Source organism: Chiroxiphia lanceolata, chromosome 4 (assembly GCF_009829145.1).
Source record: "Chiroxiphia lanceolata isolate bChiLan1 chromosome 4, bChiLan1.pri, whole genome shotgun sequence".
Classification (NCBI taxonomy): domain Eukaryota; kingdom Metazoa; phylum Chordata; class Aves; order Passeriformes; family Pipridae; genus Chiroxiphia; species Chiroxiphia lanceolata.
Window position 1 is genome coordinate 39,435,798 of NC_045640.1, and position 22,433 is coordinate 39,458,230.

Consider the following 22,433-nt stretch of genomic DNA (forward strand, 5'->3'; position numbering starts at 1 on the left):
AGCACTTAAGACACCTACAGAGTCAGTGTCAGCTTCCCACGGGCTGGGACCTCTTCAGACTCAGCTTAAACTGGAGTTGGGTGCTGCAATCCCGTTAGGAATAAAGCCTTGCGGGGAATCCACGTGTTCCATTTCTCTGAAGCGCGGCATTTTGGTTCTCGAAATTACTTAGGCAGGCTGGGGTGTTACCGTTTCCTGCAGCACTTGCTCCCGCCAGCGCCTCTGATAAAGGCTGCGATGACCGGAGTGCGCATCCCGCCGGACCGCAGGCTTTCCTCAGGCACAAGGGACTCGCACCCCCCGGCACCTCCCCGCCTTTTCCGCAGCGGCCCCGCACCGCCCGCTCGTTCCAAGCCCTGCCGCCGCTCCTCCCGCCGCCGCGCGGCCCCGGCCCCGCTCCAGCCCGGCAGCCCCGAGCCCTGCCGCCCCCCGTGCCCCCCGCGGGCCCCGGGGCCGCCCCCCGGCCCGGCCCCGAGCATGCTCAGTGCTGCCCTGACCTAGTTTCCCCGCTGGAGCCGGCAGCGGAGCGGCGGGACCGCGGCGGAGCGCACGGCGGGCACGGCACGGGCACGGCGCGGTACTGCGGCAGTGCCGCGCTCCGCCCGCCCCGGCCCTCGCCCCGGCCGCGGCGCCGGCCCCGGCCCCGACATGGTGCTGCGCGGGGCGCGCTGAGGGGCGCGGCGGCAGCGGGCGCTGCCGGGGGGCGGCGGCAGCGGCGGCAGCGGCAGCAGCAGCAGCAGCAGCAGCACCGTGCGAGCGGGAGCAGCAGGCGGGCAGGTGAGCGGCGGGGCGAGGGCCACGGTTCCCCTGTGGGCGGGCGGGCAGGCGGCGGTCCCGGGGAGGCGCTGCCGCCGCCGGCACCTGCCGCGGCTGCCGGAGACCTGCGTGCCTGCCCCGGGGCCGCGGTGGCCGCGGAGCTCTGCGGTGAGCCCCGGGGCGGGCGCCCTGTTCTGGCGGCGGCCCCTGGGAGTCGGAAGGGCCCGGTGGCCGTGCCGGGAGCGCTGCAGCCAGGCGAGCCCGGCGCGGCGCTCCTCCCGCGGCGGCTGGCGATCGCGGAGAGCCCACCGTGCAGCCCGGTACTCGCGCAACGGGAGCGGAGCAATGCTGTGTTCAACACTGAAGTTCAAGAGATTATATCAGATCGGCACCGGGGCTTGCAGGAAAGTGGGTTTCATTAGGCAAAAAAGCTAAGGAGCCCGAAGCTTTTACTGGAGCCCTCCAGCTCCTGCGCGCAGGATGCTCGCTGCTGTCCCGACCTGGGAAGGAGAATGGGAGGTCACACCTCAGTGCTGAGACCTCTTCCATAGAACTGACTTCTAAGAGAGCTTAAGCTGTGCTGCCTTAAATTTAAAATAAAGGCTGCCACCTGATTGTTTTAATTACTCTTTTACTTCACAGGATAGCCTCATACGATAAAACTCAATTTCAGAAGTGCCCTGAGGGAACTAGAATCTAAAAATTCAGAGCAGTCGTGCAATGATCTCTCAAATACTCTTTCTTAAAGGGCAAATTCAAGCAGTATCGGACAAGAGACCTTAAAAGAACAGAGAGCACTACTGAGCAGGCACTTTTCTAGTGCACTTATCTGGAGAGTTTTGTAAGAGACTACACTTCCTAACAGCCCTCTTTCATTTGTTAAATCGAAGCATGTCAGATGGAGCTACCCTGATAACCCTGCTCAGGGAAATAAAAGTATCAACTGTGTAAGCAAGGCAAAATCCTAAATGAAACTTCATTTGGTACGTGTTTGTCTGCAAGACTGTAAGATTAGTTCAAATGGAAGAACACAAAGGAGTTAAAGGGGGGGAAATGTAGCATTTTAGTTGTTTAGAGACATTACATTGTGGAAGAGTTTCTCTCTTCTCTGCAGCAGGACAAAATACAGCAGATCTTTTTTTCAGTGGAGATGATGTTTTGCATGGCAGAAATCCTTTGTCTGTCTGGCTTAGTGTGTACAGTTAGCAACAGCACCATTGATACACTTGTGGTTGCTGTAGTAGGAATTCTTTTTTATTAGAAAGCCTTCTCATTTAGATTGTAGTATGCCAACATCAGTTGATGCTGAGTGCAGCTTACACAGCTGGAGTGCACATTGTACACCTGCTTTTTTGTGAAGAATTTGAAGTTTTCAGAGGCCTAGACAAAGAGCAGAACTTCCAAAACAAACAAACAAAAAAGGTTTTCTTCCTACTTTAATACAGTGATATATATTATGTATCCAGTGCATATTTCCCATCCTGAAAGTTTAGAGATAAAATCAGTCACTCTTAAGACATTTAACACATGGTGGGAGCATGGTAGTAAATTCCGAAGTGATCTGTATAGTATAACTCCAGTTGCCTCCCTGCCCTTGTCCTTCCCTGTCCCTCTTGCCTCCCTGCAAATAGACAGGTTCTGCTCTACTATGGAGGACAAGGATGGTGCTGGCACGGTCCTAACAGCAACACTGGATTCTGAGAAAGTTATGTAACTTTAACGTTACATTTTTCAGTATGATGTAGAAATAACCAGCACACAAGTCTGAAATTACAAATGTTCTTTAGTAAGCTCTTGAGGGCCTCCAACTAAATTATTGCATATTCATGGCCTCATATAGTCATGCTTGGAGAGAGCTGAATTGATCACGTTTGTGTACAAGCAAGACTTAAGCTGTGGTGTGGTGCAGGGCAAACTTATTTGAATCCATCTGCTGTCCCCTTTGTTACTTGTGGAGGAAAGAGGTGCAGACACTTCTGACCTGAAATGATCCTTTTCAATTGCAATCAGTCATGAATAGTTACATTCCTTTAAATTCCCCCTCTGACAAGGTTAATCCTGTTCTAATCACAGCATCCACGTGTAACCTCTTTGCCCTGTACCTTGGCAACCAATGGATGTGAAAGCCAGCTATTAAAAATTGTGTCCATCTTACCAGTTCTATAGGGATAGAGGAGAATTAGCCATACTCAAATCCTCAAATCTATTTTCTTCAATTTTTTTGTCTCTTTTATATTCCAACTAAAATGGGAGCTTTTTGTTAAAATAGCGTCATAAAAACTGCATCAGTGCATTGAACATACTCACTTATTCAAAATTTAGAGTTTAAATAGTAGATTTTTAAGCCCTGCAAATTCCTTCATATCTTTGTTTAAGCAAAAGTTAATTTTTAATTTTGTGTCTTATTTGAATGTCCTATATCTGGAATTTTTCTTTTTCTTTTGAAAAAGAAAACCACTAGATGTGCTTAAAGGATGGCTAGCTTTGACAAGCACAGCTCAAAAGAGAAAGTGGAAGGAAGCGAACTGGACCACATTCTGCATTGCTATTTTCTTAGCAGAGTCTTGTAAACCCTGTTGAGGGAATATGAGGTCTGTTGCATTTGCTTTGATTATTTAACCTGTTGGCAGAATAATGCTTACAGAGTGCAGGAATAAATAAAATATAACAGGTGAGTAAAGAAAATGAAAGATATGTAGAACTTGGTGAGGCCAGGCAGCACACAGATGTATGTGGAAGCATGCAAGAGATTCTCTGTGCATCTTAATGGTCCTTTCTCAACTAAGGGGACTTTTAAGCATTGATCCACTTGCATTTACTGCAACAGCAAACTAGCATCTATGCTGAAAGCTTGCAAGGAGTTAAGCAAGGGCCCCTTAAAGCCATACAAAAGTTTCTGGAATAACAGCTTTGGATACAAAACTATATTGAATGCTAATTGTGCAGCCTTCGAATAAACACAAACACCAAATAAATCTAGGTAATCTATATAAGTGAAGTATTTCTTTCTAAGAATAAAATTCCTTAAAGTGTGTGTACTAATCAAGCATAATATGGGCCTTGCAAAGTCTCCACTATCGATAGTGTTGAGTTTGCTTTATGATCTGGGTAGCCCACAACTCAGTAGGACATTTCCACCACAGTACCTCCCCTGATTAAAACCAGCAAGCTTCTCCACTAAATACAGAACTTTGCTTTTGCTGCAGTCATTAAAATACTATGTAGAAAGAACACTTAAATTGCTCAGTCCATATTGGAATGCACAATTGAGCTACAGCTTTTTAATGAGATGTTAAGCATCCAAGCTGCCCGACTGCTTTTGTTCCTTCAGTGTATTTCATATATGTACAGCACAGATGCTGGAATTACAGGAGCTGTGACATCAAAGGGAACTTTTCAGAGGTTTGGCATTCTTGAGGTACTTTTAAATAATCTCTCCAATAATTACCTGTCAACAATCTTCATTCATTCTTTTTTAGGTTAATGGATTAGCGTCCCTGGGTGTTCATTGACAGGCGGAAAGTGCACATCAGACTATTCAAACATATGGTGTAAATCAATGTATCCATTAAAATATGTAAAGTGAAGAGGGTCTTAAAGTCTTTAGGATACCATATGCTTGATAGTTTTGCAATACTGAGACATGAAGTAGGGTGAAGAGGAAAAAAACTGAGGAGAAATTTACAGTACAAAAATTCTAAAATATTTACACACTCACAAAGGCAACATGAAAACTCCTGTGGACTAAAATTATTATAACCAGACATTTCATACAGGGAAAGAAGCATATGCTTCTTTCCCTGTATGAAAAGTCTGGTTATAATAATTTTCAATCACACATATAAAACAAGCTTGGTGCTTGCTGCAGTGTATTGCTAACACCGTGGAACCCTGAAACTAAGACAACCATATCTCTGTGGTCATTAACTTTACTTTATTACCCGCTACAGTGTTGTGTGTGTTCAGAACAAAATAATTTTAGAAGATAGAAATTTATAATGACTAAGTTTTGCTCAGGTTCTGCCATCAATGGTAGAATAAGCTACAGCCCTTGATTTTTCCATTTTCTTTCTTCTGTTAAGTATCATTTTTCACCTTACAAAGCAAATTGACAAGTGTTTGCCTGTAAGAGCTTAGCAGTGCCTGCAAAACATACAATTAATTTATAGGCTTCTTTGTTATATTTTATTTAAGACAGGAGTCCTAGAAAAGGGCTCCAAGGTGCTGTACAGACCACCCTTCCTGTTCACTGCCCAGGGCTCTACACGCAGAGGACAACGAATACACAGAAGACAGTTAAGTCCCCACGTTCATCATAAACTGTCATAATCTGTGAATCTGTACTTGTAAATGATATACAGTCTCTCTTGAATCTTCCTAGATTCCCAGCCCTTATTTTATCCTGTGTCAAGAAATTGAGACAATCACCTTGAGGGAAGCAATTCTCCCTGCTACTCTGCCCTCATGAAACCTCACCTGGAGTACTGCATCTGGGTCTGGAGCCCTCAGCACAAGATGTGGATGGGAGGAAGCAAGTCCAGAGGAGGGCAACAAAGATGCCTGGAGGGCTGGAGCACCTCTTCTATGAAAACAGGCTCAGAGTTGGGGTTTTTCAGCCTGGAGAAGAGAAGGCTCCGGGGAGACCTTACAGCAGCCTTCCAGTACCTCAGGGGCCTGCAAGAGAGCTAGAGAAGGTCTTTTTACAAGGGCATGTAGATATAGGACAAGGGGGAATGGCTTTAAACTGGCAGAAGGTAGGATTAGATTAGATATTAGGAAGCAATTCTCTACTGTGAGTGTGGAGAAGCGCTGGAACAGGTTGCCCAGTGAAGTTGTGGCTGCCTCATCCTTGTAAGTGTTCCAGGACAGGTTGGATGTGGCTTTGACTGACCTGGTCTAGTGGAAGGTGCCCTTGCCCATAGAGATGGATTGGAACCAGAGGATCTTTAGGGTCCCTTCCAACCCAAACCATTCTATGATTCTGTGAAATTGCAGTGTGATCATTGTTACAAAAAACCCTTATTTTCTTTCCTCCCACTGTCCCATCTTGCACTTCAGTTTCACTGAAATTTGCCTCATTTTAGTATTGTATGAAGCAGTAAATATGCATGTCTCAGCTGTCTTCTTTACACCATTCAACATTGTGCATATTTTTGACAACATTTCTTCTTACTTATCTTCCATCTGAAATCAGTAGTCTGAAAAAGTCATCTTAGTCTCTTTGAGTCTGACTTATTTCTGTCTTATTCTATTTCAAGATTAGATTCACCACAACTGACAACTCTCTAGTATCAAGAAACCAGATGTATCAGCAGATAATAACTGTGAACTTTAGAGTCTGACTATCTACATGTGGGGAAAAAAACCCCAACATTCACTATTGCAGACACCCCAAATGAGTGATATTTCATTAGTTTCTTTGGTTGGAAATAAGTCTTCTCTATATGGTAAAAAGGACTTACCATTCTATTTACTTAAGCACTTTTTTTTTCAGGCTGTAGTCAACACTCTCTGTCTTGTTATTCTAAAATGTTGCTATTCAAAAATTATGTAGGGGATCATGAAGGCAATTTCCTAGCATCTCATATAGCAATTTTTAAGATCAGCCATATTTTTTAACATTGACTTCTCCAAGGCAATACTTGGATTTGTGTTTCTGGAGTATTAGAGTTTCTTTAGTTTGGACTGGGGGGGGTGGCCTCTGGAGGCCATCTGATCCAACATCCTGCTCAAAGCAGAGCCAGCACACACCAGCTCAGTCAAATTTTGAACATCTCAAAGGATGAAGATTCCACAGCCCATCTGGGTAACCTATTGTAGGGTTTGACTGACCTTCTGCTTAAATAATCATAATTTCTGTTGTTGCAGCTTGTGTCCCTTTTCTCATGTCATTTCACAGCACATCTCTGAGAGGAGCCCATGTCTGTCTTCTCTATACCCTCCCATCAGGTGGCTGAAGGCAGCAAGTTTGACAGCAGGTGGCTGAGCACACATGGCCAGGGCTCAGCCCTGATGAAAAGTTTATTAAAGATTCCCAGGCAGCTGAAAGCAGCTGAAGAGACTAAACGTGTATAGCTGGGAGCTGCTGCCCAGTTGGGAAGCCCCAGTCTAGACATGCAGAAGGAAGCTCTTTATCTTACAAACATCACCAGAGTCCTGCCTACTCAACATAGCCAGGGGAGCAGAAAGTCACAAAGTTATGAAGGACTGAAACACCCCCCCCCCCAAAGAGAATGAACAGAGCAGCTCTTTCAGAACCAAGCGTTACTATTTTATCAACTAGCAAATGAGTAGAAAAATGTTAGTTTATGCTAATTGTAAATGAGTGACATTTCTCTTCATCTGCCTGTCTGGACCCTAATAACTTAAGCTTTTCAGTAAGTAGTTCTCACTCTTAAGCCTGTGAACTGGCAGTGAGCTTCTCACCTTCTGTGTGGCATAAGTTCTTTCATTTGCATTCCTGTTCCAGTAAATCCTGTTAACTTTTACTTTTGCCCTCTCTGTAAAAACATTGCCCCTGTAAACTAGGAAAGGTGGTAAGTACTTTTTAAATAATTAAAAATTAGCCTTAATTTTGTTTTGTATCATCAACCTTGATATTTATTTTAGACAAATGAGAACTAGAATGAAAATAATTTAATTTTCTTGGTCACTTACAAGCCAAGCAAGATAGCATTAGGATGTTAAAGCTATAGGAACACAACTTACGCATTATACAATAGGCTGGCTTCTTGTGCTTCACTTCTGAATTGAATAACCTCACAGTTAATAGGATTACACATTATTCCAAGAACAAGCCAGTCTTACAGAAGTGAGCGAGCCAGGAAAAGGTATGCATCATTGGCCTCCTTTTCTGTTCTTTTGTGCTCTGTCATCGTGTTGTTCTGCACAAATGCAGTATTTACAATGTGGCCCCTCATCCAAAGTCATTTTCTTTAGTGGCAGTAATGTGGGAGGCAAACACAGCTATGACATGAATAAATAAATGGTCAGTCAGAACATGTTCCTAGGCAGTCCTAGCCATGTCTTTTGTTTAGACTCATGCTTGATTTTGGACAAAGAAGTTGTAATCTTAGTTTTTGTGCCTGTTTCACATAGTTAGGAGTAATGCCACCATGCTGCAGCTCTGCTTGTTCTGGAGCACACAGGGGACTTTTTGGATAGAAATGCATAGAAAGCATGCTAGAGCTGCCTATCATGTTAGTTAGAAGAAAAGCTTGTCATGTGCTCTCATGTGGCTCAAGTCTCATGCAACTTTCCTAGGAAGTTAATCCCAAGAGCAGTAAATCTGTTCATTTCGTATTTTCAATTTATATCATTTGGATTGGGGAAGAAAAAAACAAAGCTATTTAATGCACAGACTGCTGGCAAACATCTTTTCGTGGTAAATGTTGCTCCAGATACAATATAGCTGGAAAATTACCTATATGTATGTTCCAGGTGCTGGAGGAGGGTTTGGGGATTCCTCTGATTCCATCTTGGTAGGTAAGCCTGTCCCTGACTACAACTTTGGGTGGAAAAGGTAGTCAGAATAGCCAGAGGTATTCTTTTTCCATTTCATGCACTATGAATTTAAAATAAAAAAAAAAATAAAAGGAAAAAAGCATACATAACTACATTAAGTATATTATATAGTCTTTTACTTTTGAAGTCTTTTACAGGTAGCTCATGTGCTTTGGAGATGGGAGAAAGGAATGCTTACATTCTTTCCATAACCAGAAAGTAACTTTTTGTTTATAGTGATCCTTTTGTGGCAAAAATGCTCCCAGAGACTCAATCTGTTCCTACAGAGTGATTTTCAGTATGGCAGATGTCCTCCTTCATTCACTTTCAGTCTAGAGGAGTTATTACAGGAATCTTTGTTTTACACTAGTCAATCCAGCTTTCTCTGACTTCAAGTCAGAGGAAATGGTTACAATTTTGGCTGCCTTCATCATTTTTACCATGGGTCACAGCTAATTGCTGCCTCTCGTGGCCAAGATCCTGAGTGACAGCACTCTATTCACTTCTCCAATATTCTGTATTCTCTCACTGTTTTGCCAGAACGTGGGCAGACATCGCTAGCAGTCCTATTTTGGTCTCAGTCTTCTCCCCATTTAGTTGCATGATTAAATTATAACTCCTTACATCATTTATGTTTAACAAAGCAGCTGGTTCCCAGATCTGTGTTCCCTGATATCCTCAGGCTGCTATTGTGCCTATGGCAAGGTAGGAGGATGGGAACTCTCAGCAAATCTTCCTTTGCACCAGACTCTGGTGTAAGCACATTTTCTACCCTTTCAGTTCTCTGTCTTTCTCTGTTTCTTCCTGCTCCCCTAACCTGACTCCAGCATTTTTGGTCATGCCCAACAGGTTAGCAGAGGGTCCTGGACATGCAGGTCCCTGTGTGGCCACCCTGTAATTTTCTTGTGTCAGGTGATGCTGACAAAACCTTCTTTGGTCTCTTCCTTTTTTTTTGTTCCTTGGTAACAGTGGAGAGGATGCACACCAAAGAAAAGATTGCCTACCAACTTCCTAGTTGCCCTGGGAACATTCGTCTAAACTTGCATCTTAAAAACACCGTTCTTCGGAGACACCTCTCCCGGTCTCCTCAAACATACTAAGGCATCCATCAAAAGCCCCTCCTTGGATGGTACATGAAAGCAGCAGCCTCCATTTCCAAACATTCTGCTTTAAACCTGTTACCTGGTTATTCCTCTTCCATCAAACTGTATCTATTTCAAACAGAAATGTATCTACAGAGGTATTTAGTGTTTTCTTAATATTCTTCATTCCAGGAACACGCATGAGAAAGTACATTCCCAGGAGTAACAGGAGTAGGTAAGAATCTCACACGGTAGACATAAATTATTCAGCTCGATTTCTTAAAATTACTGCAGCTATTTATGATTCTGTGCCAGAATGGGGGAGTCACTGTTAGGTTCAGACAAGTAATCAACCCTTTGACCATATTAAGGGCCAGTCACATTTGTTATCAGCACACAAAGGTACAGTTTTTTCTTTCTTATGCTCTGTGTTAAACACAGGTAAACATGCAGAATAGGCACGTCTTACTGCCATCACACACTTTGTAAACATCCACCCGCAGCATCCCTGTGCTGTAGGGTATCAGTAGGCCATCAGCTGCCTTGAACTTCCCAGTACACTGTGGAGCCTTCCTTACAGGTTTTCTGTTCACCCATTGGAGAGATGCTATTTCATTTCCTTCTGAAAATGAAATGTTAAACATCATTTTTTGATTGCTACTGATGTTTCTGCCATCAAAAAATATGATAGGCTCAAATACAGCAATAACAAACCACAGCCAGTAATTAGCAACACGAAGCTTAATCAGTTTATGTTGTTCTTTTGCCCTTTCCATTGTATTAATCCAGCCAGTCTCTGTTCCTGTTCCCTTGCCAGGAAGTGTGATTTTGGCTTTTCTGTATGGCGCAATGCAGATCTATAACACTGTACAGAAACATTTTATAGAGTTAATATGTGTAACCACGACGAATGGCAGTCTCCGAGGTTAATGGAGTAGTAGAAATGAGATGTAGAGAGTTACTGAAGTGAATAGGCAGAATTGAAGGGTTTTTTCCAGATTGCTGACTCAGACAGACTGTACCTATACAGATCTTCAAAAGCACAGGCTCTGCATGCTTTGCATAATTGGAAATGGATTTCTGAAGTCATTGTTTATATGGCTTTATATGAAACATGAGATTTGCATATTAATTTTAAAATTATTCTGTCTCTTCAAGACAAATACTTCCACATTCAATAAATAGAAAAACAGAATAAAACAAGGGCAGGATTAGAGCTGGGACAGCCATCTACACCATGCATGTAGCTTATCTAAAAAACCATAGTTTATCATTTCTAGTAATGATTCATCCTGCAAAATGGAAAAACTGTTTTGCTCTTTAAATAACAGCCGTATCTACTTGTATGAAAGAAAGTTCATTGCTTTACAGAGAACAGGGGATGGATAAGAAAACAACCTAAGTCAAATATTACCGTGAAAGACAGTAATGTTGCTTTCTTTTCTTTTTGAATAAAGAATAAAATAGGGAAGAGGATTGTTTCCTTGTTTGTTTCTTTTTATTTTAGTGTTTCCTTTCCTTTATATATGGAACTGACCTGGCCTTGTCAGCAGTCATTTGCCATGCTAAGGTAGATGAGTGACCATGATGTCAACCATGTCTTTAAAAAAATTTAAACAGTTTCAGAATGGAAATGTGCATTTGGGGAAAGTTTGTTAGATAGTTTCCTATATTTGGATTCCAAATGGATTCCTCTAATTAATAAGTTTCACTGTTTCACTTATTTACCTTAGAAATATGTGAATAAAACCAATATAGTTGGATACTATGACATGATTTTAACATCATTTGTGGCCTTTAGACTCTCAAGTGAAATTTTCCAAGGTGCTCATTTTGAGGCCAACATTCTGTCCTCAGTCAGCACTGAATGCCAATTGTGTTCACTGGGAGCATAATGAGGCCAATAGAGAGCACATTTGTAACCCTCCCCCCCCCATCCCACCTCTGTCCAGAAACTGAAATCACTGTTTAGAAAGGGCTCATTGTCAGTGATTAGTTGAGGGAAAATACTGTAGTGAGAGTGTGCAGAAAGTCCTACAGGCAAAATGCTTAATGCCACATAAGGAACCGAAAAGTCCTAACTTCATTTGTATCTCAAAGGAACCTTACCTATAATTATGTCACTAGCAAGTATTCTTCTTTCTAAATTTGCTCTAAAAATAACACTGAAATTACTTTATAAAGTATGAAATATCCTCTTTTAAGAATACTCTTCCATGTTATGTTTTAACTTAGCTGTAGCTTAAAATAGTGAATGATCTGGGATGTTTTGCTGTATGTGCTATTGTGTTTGGGCAAAACTGCGTGTATCAAGTATTCCAAGATTAGTTTCAAAAACCTTTCATGGAGTAGTTCTTTCTTACACTGTTTCACAATTCATCTAAGACCATGCCCGTGACAGAGTTGCAGCACTGAGCTGGTAGTGACAGCTTTAATGTACTGTACCTTTGTTTCTCCTGTTGATTTTGCAAATGTTAAAAAAAAAAAAGAAAAAAAAAAGAAAGAAAAATCTGTTGAACTTTTGGCATAAAACTGTAGCTGCTACTGTAGCTAAATTGCTGCTAAGTGTCTAGGTGATAAAAGCCTTCTCCCACACCTGCCACTCCGAACAACACTACTGTCAGGAAAATATATGCATCTTTTTCCAGTAAGAATAAGGACTGTGATAACATTAGCATTTAGACAAGACACTGAGCTGATGATAGTGAAATGCATTAATGGACATGTCACTATTTTAAAAGAGCACATCTAATGGATTGTTTAGATATGCCATCTCATTGTGCTTATTTATTTATTTTATAGGATATTTTAAACATAAAATCGCACAGATCAAAATAGAGCTCTGCTGCGACCTGCTCACCCCAAGGACCTGCATTCAACGGAACCGGTCCCAGTTCCCAGCAGTCGTGTACACCACTGAAGGAAAATGGACATACTGAACAGCCACCACTTTTTGTACTTTCTGCCTACCACACGCCTTGTCATCTTATTAGCAGCTTTGACAACTGCTGAGGATGTGACTAACAGCACTTTCAACCGCACTGACATAAATACAGGATCTGTGCCTGTGGTGATCTCCCGCATCGACCATATTATAGTCAAGGAGGGCAGTAGTGCCTTGATTGACTGCAATGTCCAGGGTAGTCCTAGTCCACGTTACAGGTGGTACAATTCCAATGGTCGCCTGCTCCAAGAGGAGGAGAATAAAGGTAAGATCTTAGTAATATCACTGATGTAGACTGTCCAGAGACACTTCTGATTTCAGCAAGTTGACAAATAACCCAAATTTAATGGCCTGACTGTGGTATTTCCCCGTGTGAAAATAAATGAAAGCCTGGTGGCAGTTATAAATTTTTTATGTGCACCTTAGAAGAAAAGAGTAACTTTTTTATGTTATTTATAGCAACACATAACAAAAAGCTGAAGCACTTAACAGAAGGTGTAGATAGGCTTCTTTTCACTGGAAGATTTCGAATTTGTTCCTATTTCTCATTCTGTCATCTTTTGTTCTTCTCTGGCACCAAAAAAAAGATTAAAAAGCTATTTTCCAGCTCAAAGGAGGATTTTCATGACATATGAGAATAGTTTGTTGGCATGCACTCAACATAGCTAACTCCCTGAGATGCCTGCTGTCTTTATGCAGAATGCCATGGGAGTGTGAGAAACAGGAGATGCCCTGAACGACCAAGTGAAAAACCTATATAGGGCAGCAGTCAGAAGGACACACCAAGCCTGAGCCTTCCTTACTTTAGTTAAAACTCTTCACTGGCACTTGCCAGAGACCTTAATTACACATTTGCTTACTTTCCTTAAAATGGAAGGTTTGGGTGATAATCCTAATTATACTTCTAGGGAGTGTTTGAGGGCAGTGTGGCTATATGAAAGGTGTTTTTCTCATGTAATCCTTCCATACTGACTGCTTCGTTCACAGCATGATGAAATAAACACTTATCTATTCACACTAAATGGAAGATAGCGTGCCTAACTAATAGCTGACCTGACAGAGAACTCTGTTATGATGGGAGTAACGACTGACCCAGCTGAATGTGCAACAGCACAGTGTACCTGTAAAAGCTTACTGCACAACTGGTTATATTTTACATTATGGCATGTTATAATTTTCTGAGTACAGCTAGTGAAAGGAAATACTTGAGCTAGTAAGCAGACTTGCGAATATTTTGTGGTTGTGGCAACATACGGTGATAAGTGTGCTGGTGTGTTTTACTAAGGCTTGCTAAAAGAAAATTTCCCCTTTAGTGCAGCATTTAAATTTAGGTCTTTGTGTAGTCAACTGAGAGAGGCAGCTACTAAAACAACCATTTAGGTAGATGAGCAAAAACTTTGACCAAATCAATAAAATTGCAGATGTAGTATTAAGACAACATCACTTTATAAGTTAGAATTTCAACAGTGCACTACCTCCTTTAAGAAACTAATTTTTCTGTAAGAAATGTTTCCTAGCATGAGACCTTTCTTACAATGTTAAGTATGGCATTGAATTGTTATCAAAACCCAGCAACGATACCTTTTCTAATCATTGTTTTCTTATTTGGCTTATACTGTCTGCCAGGATCCACTGGCACAGACCCAGTCATTGAGTCACAGTTCAATGCCATTATGTCATTTATAACAGCTGGAGCCAGGGTACATCAGCAAGGCATCTTGTCGTCTCACAATTAATAAAAACCTACTTTGCAAGAAGGACCAACATTGCAATTCAAAGAAATACCGATCAGGAATACTCTGTATTTTTTATTATTCTAGAGGTGAAGAAAAAGTGTCATCTGTTACAGATGCTGACATTTCCTCTGTAAGGGACTTCTCCTCTGAATTTGCCTTACTTTAGCAGATTGGGGTGGGGTTTTTTGTGTGTGGAAGTCTAATTTAGAAAGCTTTTTATTTATTCTGTATTTTTAATTTCAGAAAAAGTGATTCAACTGTTTTCAAGAATTATGCTAGGGTAAAAAAAAATGCTTCAGTTAAGTTAAAGCTTCTAAGAGGATAAAAAGATGTAATTAAGAGCTGTCTGTACACATGAACTGAGGCAGGGGCATTGTGGGAGTACTTTCTACATGGGTTTCTACTGGAGATAATGTAAAAAAACCCTATTTGGATAAGCCATGTTTAATTAGAAGAACTTTGAGCATGGTAAAAGCTCACAACTACTCTGAATTAAAGGCTTTTTTTGACTAATGAGTTTCAGAATTGCCCACAGTTTCTTCCTTGAAAGAAATAAAATTAAAAAAAAAAATAGAACAATCTTTTTAACAATGAAAGAATGTCTATGACAAGGATAAAATAAATGTAGAAGCAAGGTATACACCAACCTGTGGCAGGATTGCAATCCTTGCCTTGTGATTTACAGGCATTGCACAGGGATTTTGCGCTAGTTTAGTCCTCTGATCACATGTTCTGTGTCTTTGTTCAGCTGCCTGAATAAATAGGCAGCTGGTTAGGTTAGGTTTAAGGAAAAAGAACTTCCTGATGGTAAAGACAGGTGAACATATGATGTTCCTTCCTGTGGAAGGTTATTGAAATTCCATTTCTACCTTCAGCAGATATCTGTCAGGAATGTCTCTGGATTGTGTTACAGAGATTGAGTTGGCTTCCATCAGCCTGTGTCAAGGTTGGGTTTACATGAAGGAAAGCATCGACACCAGGCTTTCCTGTTGGAGTGAATCATGTTATTTATAGCAATGTTACAATTTAAGAAGTTGTATCACATCAAATAAAGCAAAAATATATGTCCTCAGCTCTTAAATAGTGTAGTGATAGTTGTATAAAAATGAAGTTCACTAAAACTAAAAATCTTAATTCATTACCAATATATAATGGCAAATACAGTAACTAGCTGAATCTTGAATAACTTTAGCAGTGATAAGAGCAATGGATTTTAATGTTTCAAACTCAGTTTCATAGCTAAACTGTTCATATTCAAAGAATATGAAGTGGAAATGTATGTGTATATGAAATGTACGTGTACATGCAGTGGACAAAGTTATCGATATGACACTGATAGAAATGACTCGTAAAAGTAAAAGAAATTCCATTCCGGTGCATAGAAGTTCATACTGACAAACAAGATGCTCCCTATCATGGCTCTTCTCTTTCCCATCTATCTTACTCCTCCTATCCTATTTCCCTTTCTTTAAAATCATACTTCAAAATCAGATTCTCAACTCCTCAGAGAGCAAGCAGTCTAGTATATGATGTCTGAAATTTTAGGGTTTTCAAAGTTTCCATTAGCAGAATTATATGAGATACTGTAAGAAAACACCAAAAATACCCCAATTGTAAGCAAATGCATTGCCAGGGAACAAAACAAGGAGGACTTACTAGGTTTTTCTGCCTCACAATCCCATTGCTGCCGTTCTTTGAAGAAGTGTGACCTGTGTTTGGGAGGCTCTCTGGGGTAAACAGTCCTATCTTTGTAACTGACCATAAGATCGAGATAGTTGTCATGCATATTAACATTTTTTATGAAACCCTTTTAGGGTGTGCTCTGACTATTCACAGTTGCTGTCAGAGATTTGATAGCAACGCAGTTAGGGTCTCAGGGACAGACAGGTCTTTGTGATGGTAAATTCTGTCTTCTTGTGAATGTTATTTCCTTCTTCCAAAATCTGAAGCCAGTTTGACAAAGCTGATGTTTATGACTGTGCTGATCATGTGAACAAAATACCTCTAACTAAGTTACTCTGTCTCCTCTCTGACAGGAAAATGGTGGTTTCTTGACAACGGGCTACTAAACATTACCAGGGTGTCTTTTGAAGACAGAGGTAAATACACATGTGTCGCATCTAATACATATGGCAGTGTTAACAATACTGTGACACTGAGGGTTGTTTTTACCTCTGGAGATATGGGAATCTATTACATGATTGTCTGCCTTGTAGCTTTTACCATTGTTATGATACTGAACATTACTCGGTTATGTATGATGAGCAGTCATCTGAAAAAAACTGAGAAAGCAATCAATGAATTCTTTAGAACAGAAGGGGCAGAGAAACTTCAGAAAGCCTTTGAGATTGCGAAGCGTATCCCAATTATCACATCAGCCAAAACACTCGAGCTTGCCAAAGTAACCCAGTTCAAGACCATGGAATTTGCTCGCTATATTGAAGAGCTTGCTCGGAGCGTACCTTTGCCACCTCTCATCATGAACTGCAGGACTATAATGGAAGAAATTATGGAGGTTGTTGGTCTGGAGGAGCAAGGACAGAATTTTGTACGTCAGGCAGCAGAAGGCCAGGAAACCACTGAAACAGATGAGCTATATATGATCCCAAATGCTTTGACACGCAGTGACTCTCCCACAGCTGACTCAGACGCATCGTCACTGCATGAGCCACCTCAACAGATTGCAATAAAAGTGTCAGTTCACCCGTTGTCCAAAAAGGACTGCATGGATGGTCAGTCACAGGAAAGCATGCAGTTGGACACCAAGGAAGAAGACACTCTTCAAACACCAGCACTTCCTGCAGAGCCGCCTCCTGAGACTTCTGCTGAACTCAGTTCTGATTACACAGCATTGGCAAATGACACAAATACATGTGTTATATATGAAAGCCATGTATGATAGTTACTCCTGAATCTATGCATAGCAGGAAAATCAGGTGGAGCTCTTTTAAAAATACATATTGTACTTGCCACTAAGCCTTACCTGGAGACTATCATAGCAAAAGCATGTAAGTGGATTATTTGGCACTTTCTTCTCAGTTTGAGTTTCGTTTACCATGATGTATGGCAGAGTAATTGCTATTACATTAATATTAATTGCTCTCTTTGATTAGGAGTATTTCCAAGAAACATTTACCTCAGCATTTTCTAGGTTGGAGTCACCTGTAGTGGCCTCCTGGAAGTCACTGATAGTCTTTGATGAAGGACACTTGAACTTACTAAATATAAAACTGGTTTCCATCTTCCTCCTTCACTCTTGTTATTTCCCTCTATTGCATTTTTGCAGATATTAACTTGTGAATTTGAAATATTGCCCAAGAGGCAGCACTCCAATAGCCAAATAAAATCCTAATAGATCCCATTTACAAAGCCTGTTTGCTCAGCTACATTGTGATTTAGAGGGCTATTAAAGACAGTTAAAATGTTTCCATTTCATTTGTGACCACACTGCTTAGGCACATGGAAAATAGTTTTCTCTTTTCCAAAGATGCCAACAATTGTTTGTTTTGCATGGAGGAACAACTTTGAGGTGTATTTTACAGATGGGAAAGCCCATAAACATCTTACAGAAAGTTGCAGTCCAACATCTCTGCAAGGTTTTTTTGCATATATTTGGCCATTTTTTACCTTGCCAGAATTTTATATGCCAAACAGCTGCAAATATGCAAGATGTCTTGTTTTGAAGTAATTTGGAAGGAATAAGTATGTACTACTTTACCAGAAGATATGCAGATTCCTTAACAGTCCTGCAAATGGCAGTAATCAGTTGATGACAAGGCTCAAATGGCAAAATACCCTTTTATTGGGATTCTTAATTTTGTGCAAATTCAGATTCTGAAGATCGAGCCTAAATTCGCATATAAGCATCAGTTTGAGAGTGTTGTATCCAAACTGGAAAAAAAAAATATAATCAAGTGTCCTGAGAAATTACAATGACAGTCATGCAAACTGTTTACTGTGATACAATTGCTTTGGTATTTTAAGAACCTCCTACCTATGTAGAATGTTCACTGTTTGAGTACATGTGACTCTACCCCAGTAAAGCTTTAATGATCACAGCAATCGTGGTGTTAAAAAGGATCAACATTTATGCCAGGAAGTGCCAGGAGTGGAAGGGAAGTGATAATTTCTGTTGCAGACAGACAATAAAAAGGACCTCCTCTGCAGTGAGTCTGGAAAGCAAGCTCTTACCAGGAGGAGTTTGTGTAGGGTCAATATTACTTAATTACCTGACACATTTCGTTTGGAACTAATGAACAAACTATCACCCTATAGTTTTTAAGAACAGTTTTAGTGTAAGTATAGATACTTAAAATAAATCCAGAATCAAGTATAGCGCAGAAAAAGAAGTCTCTTAGGTCTCTGGGGAGACGATGTATGGATAGCTCTCTGGACATTTTAGTGAAGTAGCCACATCTACATAAGGTGCCTGTTGAAGGCAATCAGTTATATTAACTGGTAATCAAGACCAGACAAAGTCGATGTTGCAGCTATCTAAAAGAACCCTTGATAATTAACTGAGGGTTTACGTCAGCTTCCTCATGTTAAAGTGCAGAGCCTCACTAGCAGTGTAATATAGGAACACTCCATGACTTATGTAGGTGATGCAGAGAAGGCTCCATATTTACCTATCTATGGTTACTAAAAAAAAAAAATTACGTGTTTAATAATGGACTTCAGATTTTACAACCAACTTCTGAAAAATTGCATCATTCAGTTGCCTCATGTTTGTGCTCACCACAGTGGCAGGTTTCTATACAAAATAATTTGCACATGCCCTAAAGGAAACATGCAAGGGCAAAGTCCCTTTAGGAATGTGGCTGGAAATATTTTAGTTCCAGCAAAGCAATATAAATCTAGAACACAAAGTAGATTAAGAGAATACCATAAAGAACCTCACTTCTGACCAGTGTGATTGAAAATACTGTTGATGCAAACTGTTAACTTCTTGTCTGAGTCCAAAGTACATTTCTGTTTAGCGTTCACATCAGTTTTTCGAGTTATTTAATTTGCTTCTGGTATGAAAAAGGACAAGGGCAGAAACAAAAGCAGGAACTTGCACTAAATTCTTTTAATTCACTTTAACCTCCTGAAAAGAGGCATCTTGATTTTTCTGCCTGTCCAGCATTTACAGACATGCTCATGCATTCTGAAGTTACCTACCTGGTGCCCAACTAAGATTGCACAGATAAGCAAGGATGTTCTCCTTAAAGCATACTTAAAAAAAAAAAAAAGTTATGAAAATATTTATTAAACTGAAGTATTTTAATTTTAATTGTTTTTTAACTATGAAATTTTTACAGTAGAGATTAGGTATTCCTATGGTGTTTGTTACCGGGTAGTTCTGACCCTGACTGCTTCCCTCAGGCTGTCCTTCAGCCTGTTTAGTATGTATTTATTGAGAAACATTTGAGAGCAAACGATCACCATGGTTTTCTTCAGTATCTCGATGTCAACTTCCTTGAAGATACCAATGATGTTTTTTTCCAAAGTTTTCCCACAAGGGGCATGTATTTGAAGTACCCACAAACGCACATTGCAAACCACGTATGAGCAACAGGCACTTGGATTAGGTACATGCAATTCGTGTAGTGCTGGATTCCTGCAGTTGCAGGGTCAAAGGGAACCCTGAATTTGCTGGAGCTGGACTCACTTCAAGCTGAGAGTTCATGGGTATAACCAGTCAGCTATAAATTCTTTGGACATTTAACTTTGTGGTATTATTGGAATAAAAGCCGAACAGCGCTGTAGCTGAAGAAAATAGAGATTGTAACCAACGGTTTTGGTTTATGTCTTTTTTTTGTGTTTTCATGTATGCTGCTCAATATCTTTATGCATCCATTCTGTGACACCTCTAAGCCTAAAGCTTTTTGTATGCTTTGAGGCACTTCCTTTGTGGGAGACAGATGGGAAGCCAGATCCAAACTCATCTGTCCTGTTCCAAACTCTCTGCCTGTGCTCTGTTATGAAGTAAACTATTGTGTCTCGCAGTATTTCTTAGTGAATGGCTATTTTATGGCGCAAGAACACAATTGACAAATATAAAATTAATGAAGGCTCTAAGAAAACATTAACATTTGCATTCTTAAGTATTTTCATGCACCTTAAGCACTTCAGGGACATTAATCTGTTCCCATCATTTGGCTATGCACACCTTTTGTTACATTGTTCTATTTCTTGTATCACCAAACACTAAAGGTTCTTAAAACACTCAGAATCTGGAAAACCCAGTCCAACTGAAATTGTGTTCTAAAAACATAAGGAACACAAAGCCAGGCTTAGAAAGGAAAAGAGATTTGCATGATATATTTATACCATTTTCAAATATTTTTGCCAAAATTTCATGAAAGATGACTAGATTTCTGCAGTACAAGAAATCAGTGTTGAATTTGAATTTTATACTTACTGTTCTTTTTTCAGTAAATGTAAGACCATATTAATCTGATCACTTAAGCATAATATTCACTATCTACTTGCTCAACATTTTCTTTTTGAGCAGCATTTGTTTACTGGTATCCTTTTTTATTCTCTGATTTGAGCATGTTTGTGATGAAACCTACCCTTCAGTCATTTTATGAGTCTGTCATTTAAAAAAATCTAAAAGAACCCATAGATCAGCATTTTTATGCAGGTTTATGGGTATTTGATAAGGCACAGCAGTTTGTTGCTGTGCTTAAAAACTACTGTATAATCATGAGACTTGTGAAATGGCATATGTGGGCAGATGTTGATTTTTTTAAAAATCAGTGCCTGTTTTATTCTAATGTACATACTATGTTACTTCCTTGATTTGCAGTTTCCTTTTGACAAAAGTACTGTAACATATAACCAGGGCTTTCTGACTTTCAGTTTGGTCAGATGAACTAATTCCAGAAAGTGTTAACAGTGTCGAATTTTAAAAGTTCTCATGGAATATCTTGGCAGCATGCTATTTTAAGAGTTGGCCTCAAGTATACCATACTTAGTGGGACAACTGAAAGCTTCTTAGATGCAAAGGAAATGCTTGCACTAAAGTATCTTAAGTTAAATTTCATTTATTATGAAATCCTTTCTGATTTTAAAAGAAATGTAAGACAAATATGAATGTGTTCTTTTGAGAAGCAGTTACTGTACTTTGATTTAAAGAACTGTTATGATTTTATAGCTCATGGCCGTAAACCACAAAGAGACCAATTCATGCTGAAGTGGCGAAATGAAATGTGATGTAGCTTGTGCATTGATCATTGTTTCAATAAAGAATTTGCACAGAGTATGCTGAGTTTGTACACATTCAACAAGACAATAGTTTCCTAGTAAGTGTATGTCATGGCTCCAGTTGAAATGGAAGTAAAAATGTCTTTCATTGTACATCTGCTAATGTTCCAGAAACTTTGGTCAGGAGAAACAGTTATTTACCTAGAAAGGAGGTTTTAATAAAGCTCTTAAAGGGACCTGTTGTTATTTTCAGAATATAGAATTGGTGCTGTTATCAATAGCCTAGATGGCTCATGTATGTAGTGTCTTCTCTTTGGAAGCAGTACAGCACTTCCACATGTAATTCAAAGGACTCTTTTGTCCTTTGAGCTGTGTCATGGGGCCTTGCAAAAAGTCTTGCTGCAGTTTTTAGAGTTGGGGCCAACAAAATAGAAGTCTTTCCTCCCAGAGGCACCACAGTACCAAGACAAAAGAGACGTATGGGTTGCCATACCTGCTCCCATTTCTTCACCCACCCTAAAAGGATGGGGTGAAATGAGTTTACTGTCCCACAGCAGTTGGGATGTATCACTCCCTAACAGTCTTCAGCAGGACTCAGTTGAAGCAGACACTTAACACCTTTTCTTAGCTCTGCTGGTGCTACACAACTAGCAGCCAGAGTCGGTCACTGAGAGAGATGGAGTGTAGGGGGGGATTTGCCCTTTCACACATGAAAGATTTGCTCTTGCCAGCTGCCTGTTTTAGGTTGAAAAGATAGCCTATAGCAGGAAAACAGCAGCTATTTCATGAAAATGACAGCTATTTCATGATTTAACTCTGCTGTTCAAAAGAGTGTTCCAATTTTGGAAAATATTTTCAGAAGCATTTTTATTCAACAGTTTCAGTTGAGATAATGGAGCTGAGATGTTCACTACTTACAAATATCAGTGAACATTAAGGAAGGGGTTGCAAACTGATCACAGGGATCAGTGGAACACAGGGATAGAGCCATATGCTATTTTATTGTCTCAGCACGGGACCCAGTCTTGCAACTGGAGTGGTTTGATATGCTGTGCCTTTTTTTTTTTTTTATATATAGAGCACACCTTTACAGGATGCTCCCTCCCAGCATTCTGAACTCCTCCAACAGGTGTGTTGCAGCATTTTTTGGGGAGGCAGGCTACCACCAAACTGTTGCTCCTGAACACAGTGAGGCAGGCTGCCCCCAGTCCCAGTACT

General features: G+C 40.4%; 1 protein-coding gene across 4 annotated transcripts; it reads left to right on the top strand.

Moving 5' to 3' along the window:
* Nucleotides 1–699: 699 nt before the first annotated feature.
* On the top strand, nucleotides 700–21,271 carry MFAP3L (microfibril associated protein 3 like). 4 transcript variants are annotated; one of them, XM_032686409.1, is made up of 4 exons: nucleotides 7,447–8,241; nucleotides 9,534–9,576; nucleotides 12,144–12,550; nucleotides 16,058–21,271. In XM_032686409.1, exons 3-4 carry the CDS (start codon nucleotides 12,268–12,270, stop codon nucleotides 16,918–16,920), a joined length of 1,146 nt encoding a protein of 381 aa, XP_032542300.1. In that variant the 5' UTR covers nucleotides 7,447–8,241; nucleotides 9,534–9,576; nucleotides 12,144–12,267; the 3' UTR covers nucleotides 16,921–21,271. The 4 variants fall into 4 exon arrangements, with proteins under 4 accessions (XP_032542302.1, XP_032542300.1, XP_032542304.1 ...); XM_032686411.1 differs by lacking the exons at nucleotides 7,447–8,241; nucleotides 9,534–9,576 and adding an exon at nucleotides 700–777; XM_032686413.1 differs by lacking the exon at nucleotides 9,534–9,576 and having other exon boundaries at nucleotides 8,221–8,241.
* Nucleotides 21,272–22,433: the final 1,162 nt, after the last annotated feature.

Excerpts from the sequence above, each read along its gene's own strand:
- MFAP3L (XM_032686411.1), top strand. The coding sequence starts at position 12,268 with ATGGACATACTGAACAGCCACCACTTTTTGTACTTTCTGCCTACCACA. Across the intron at positions 12,551-16,057 it reads CCAAGAGGAGGAGAATAAAG|GAAAATGGTGGTTTCTTGAC; the intron begins GTAAGATCTTAG and ends CCTCTCTGACAG.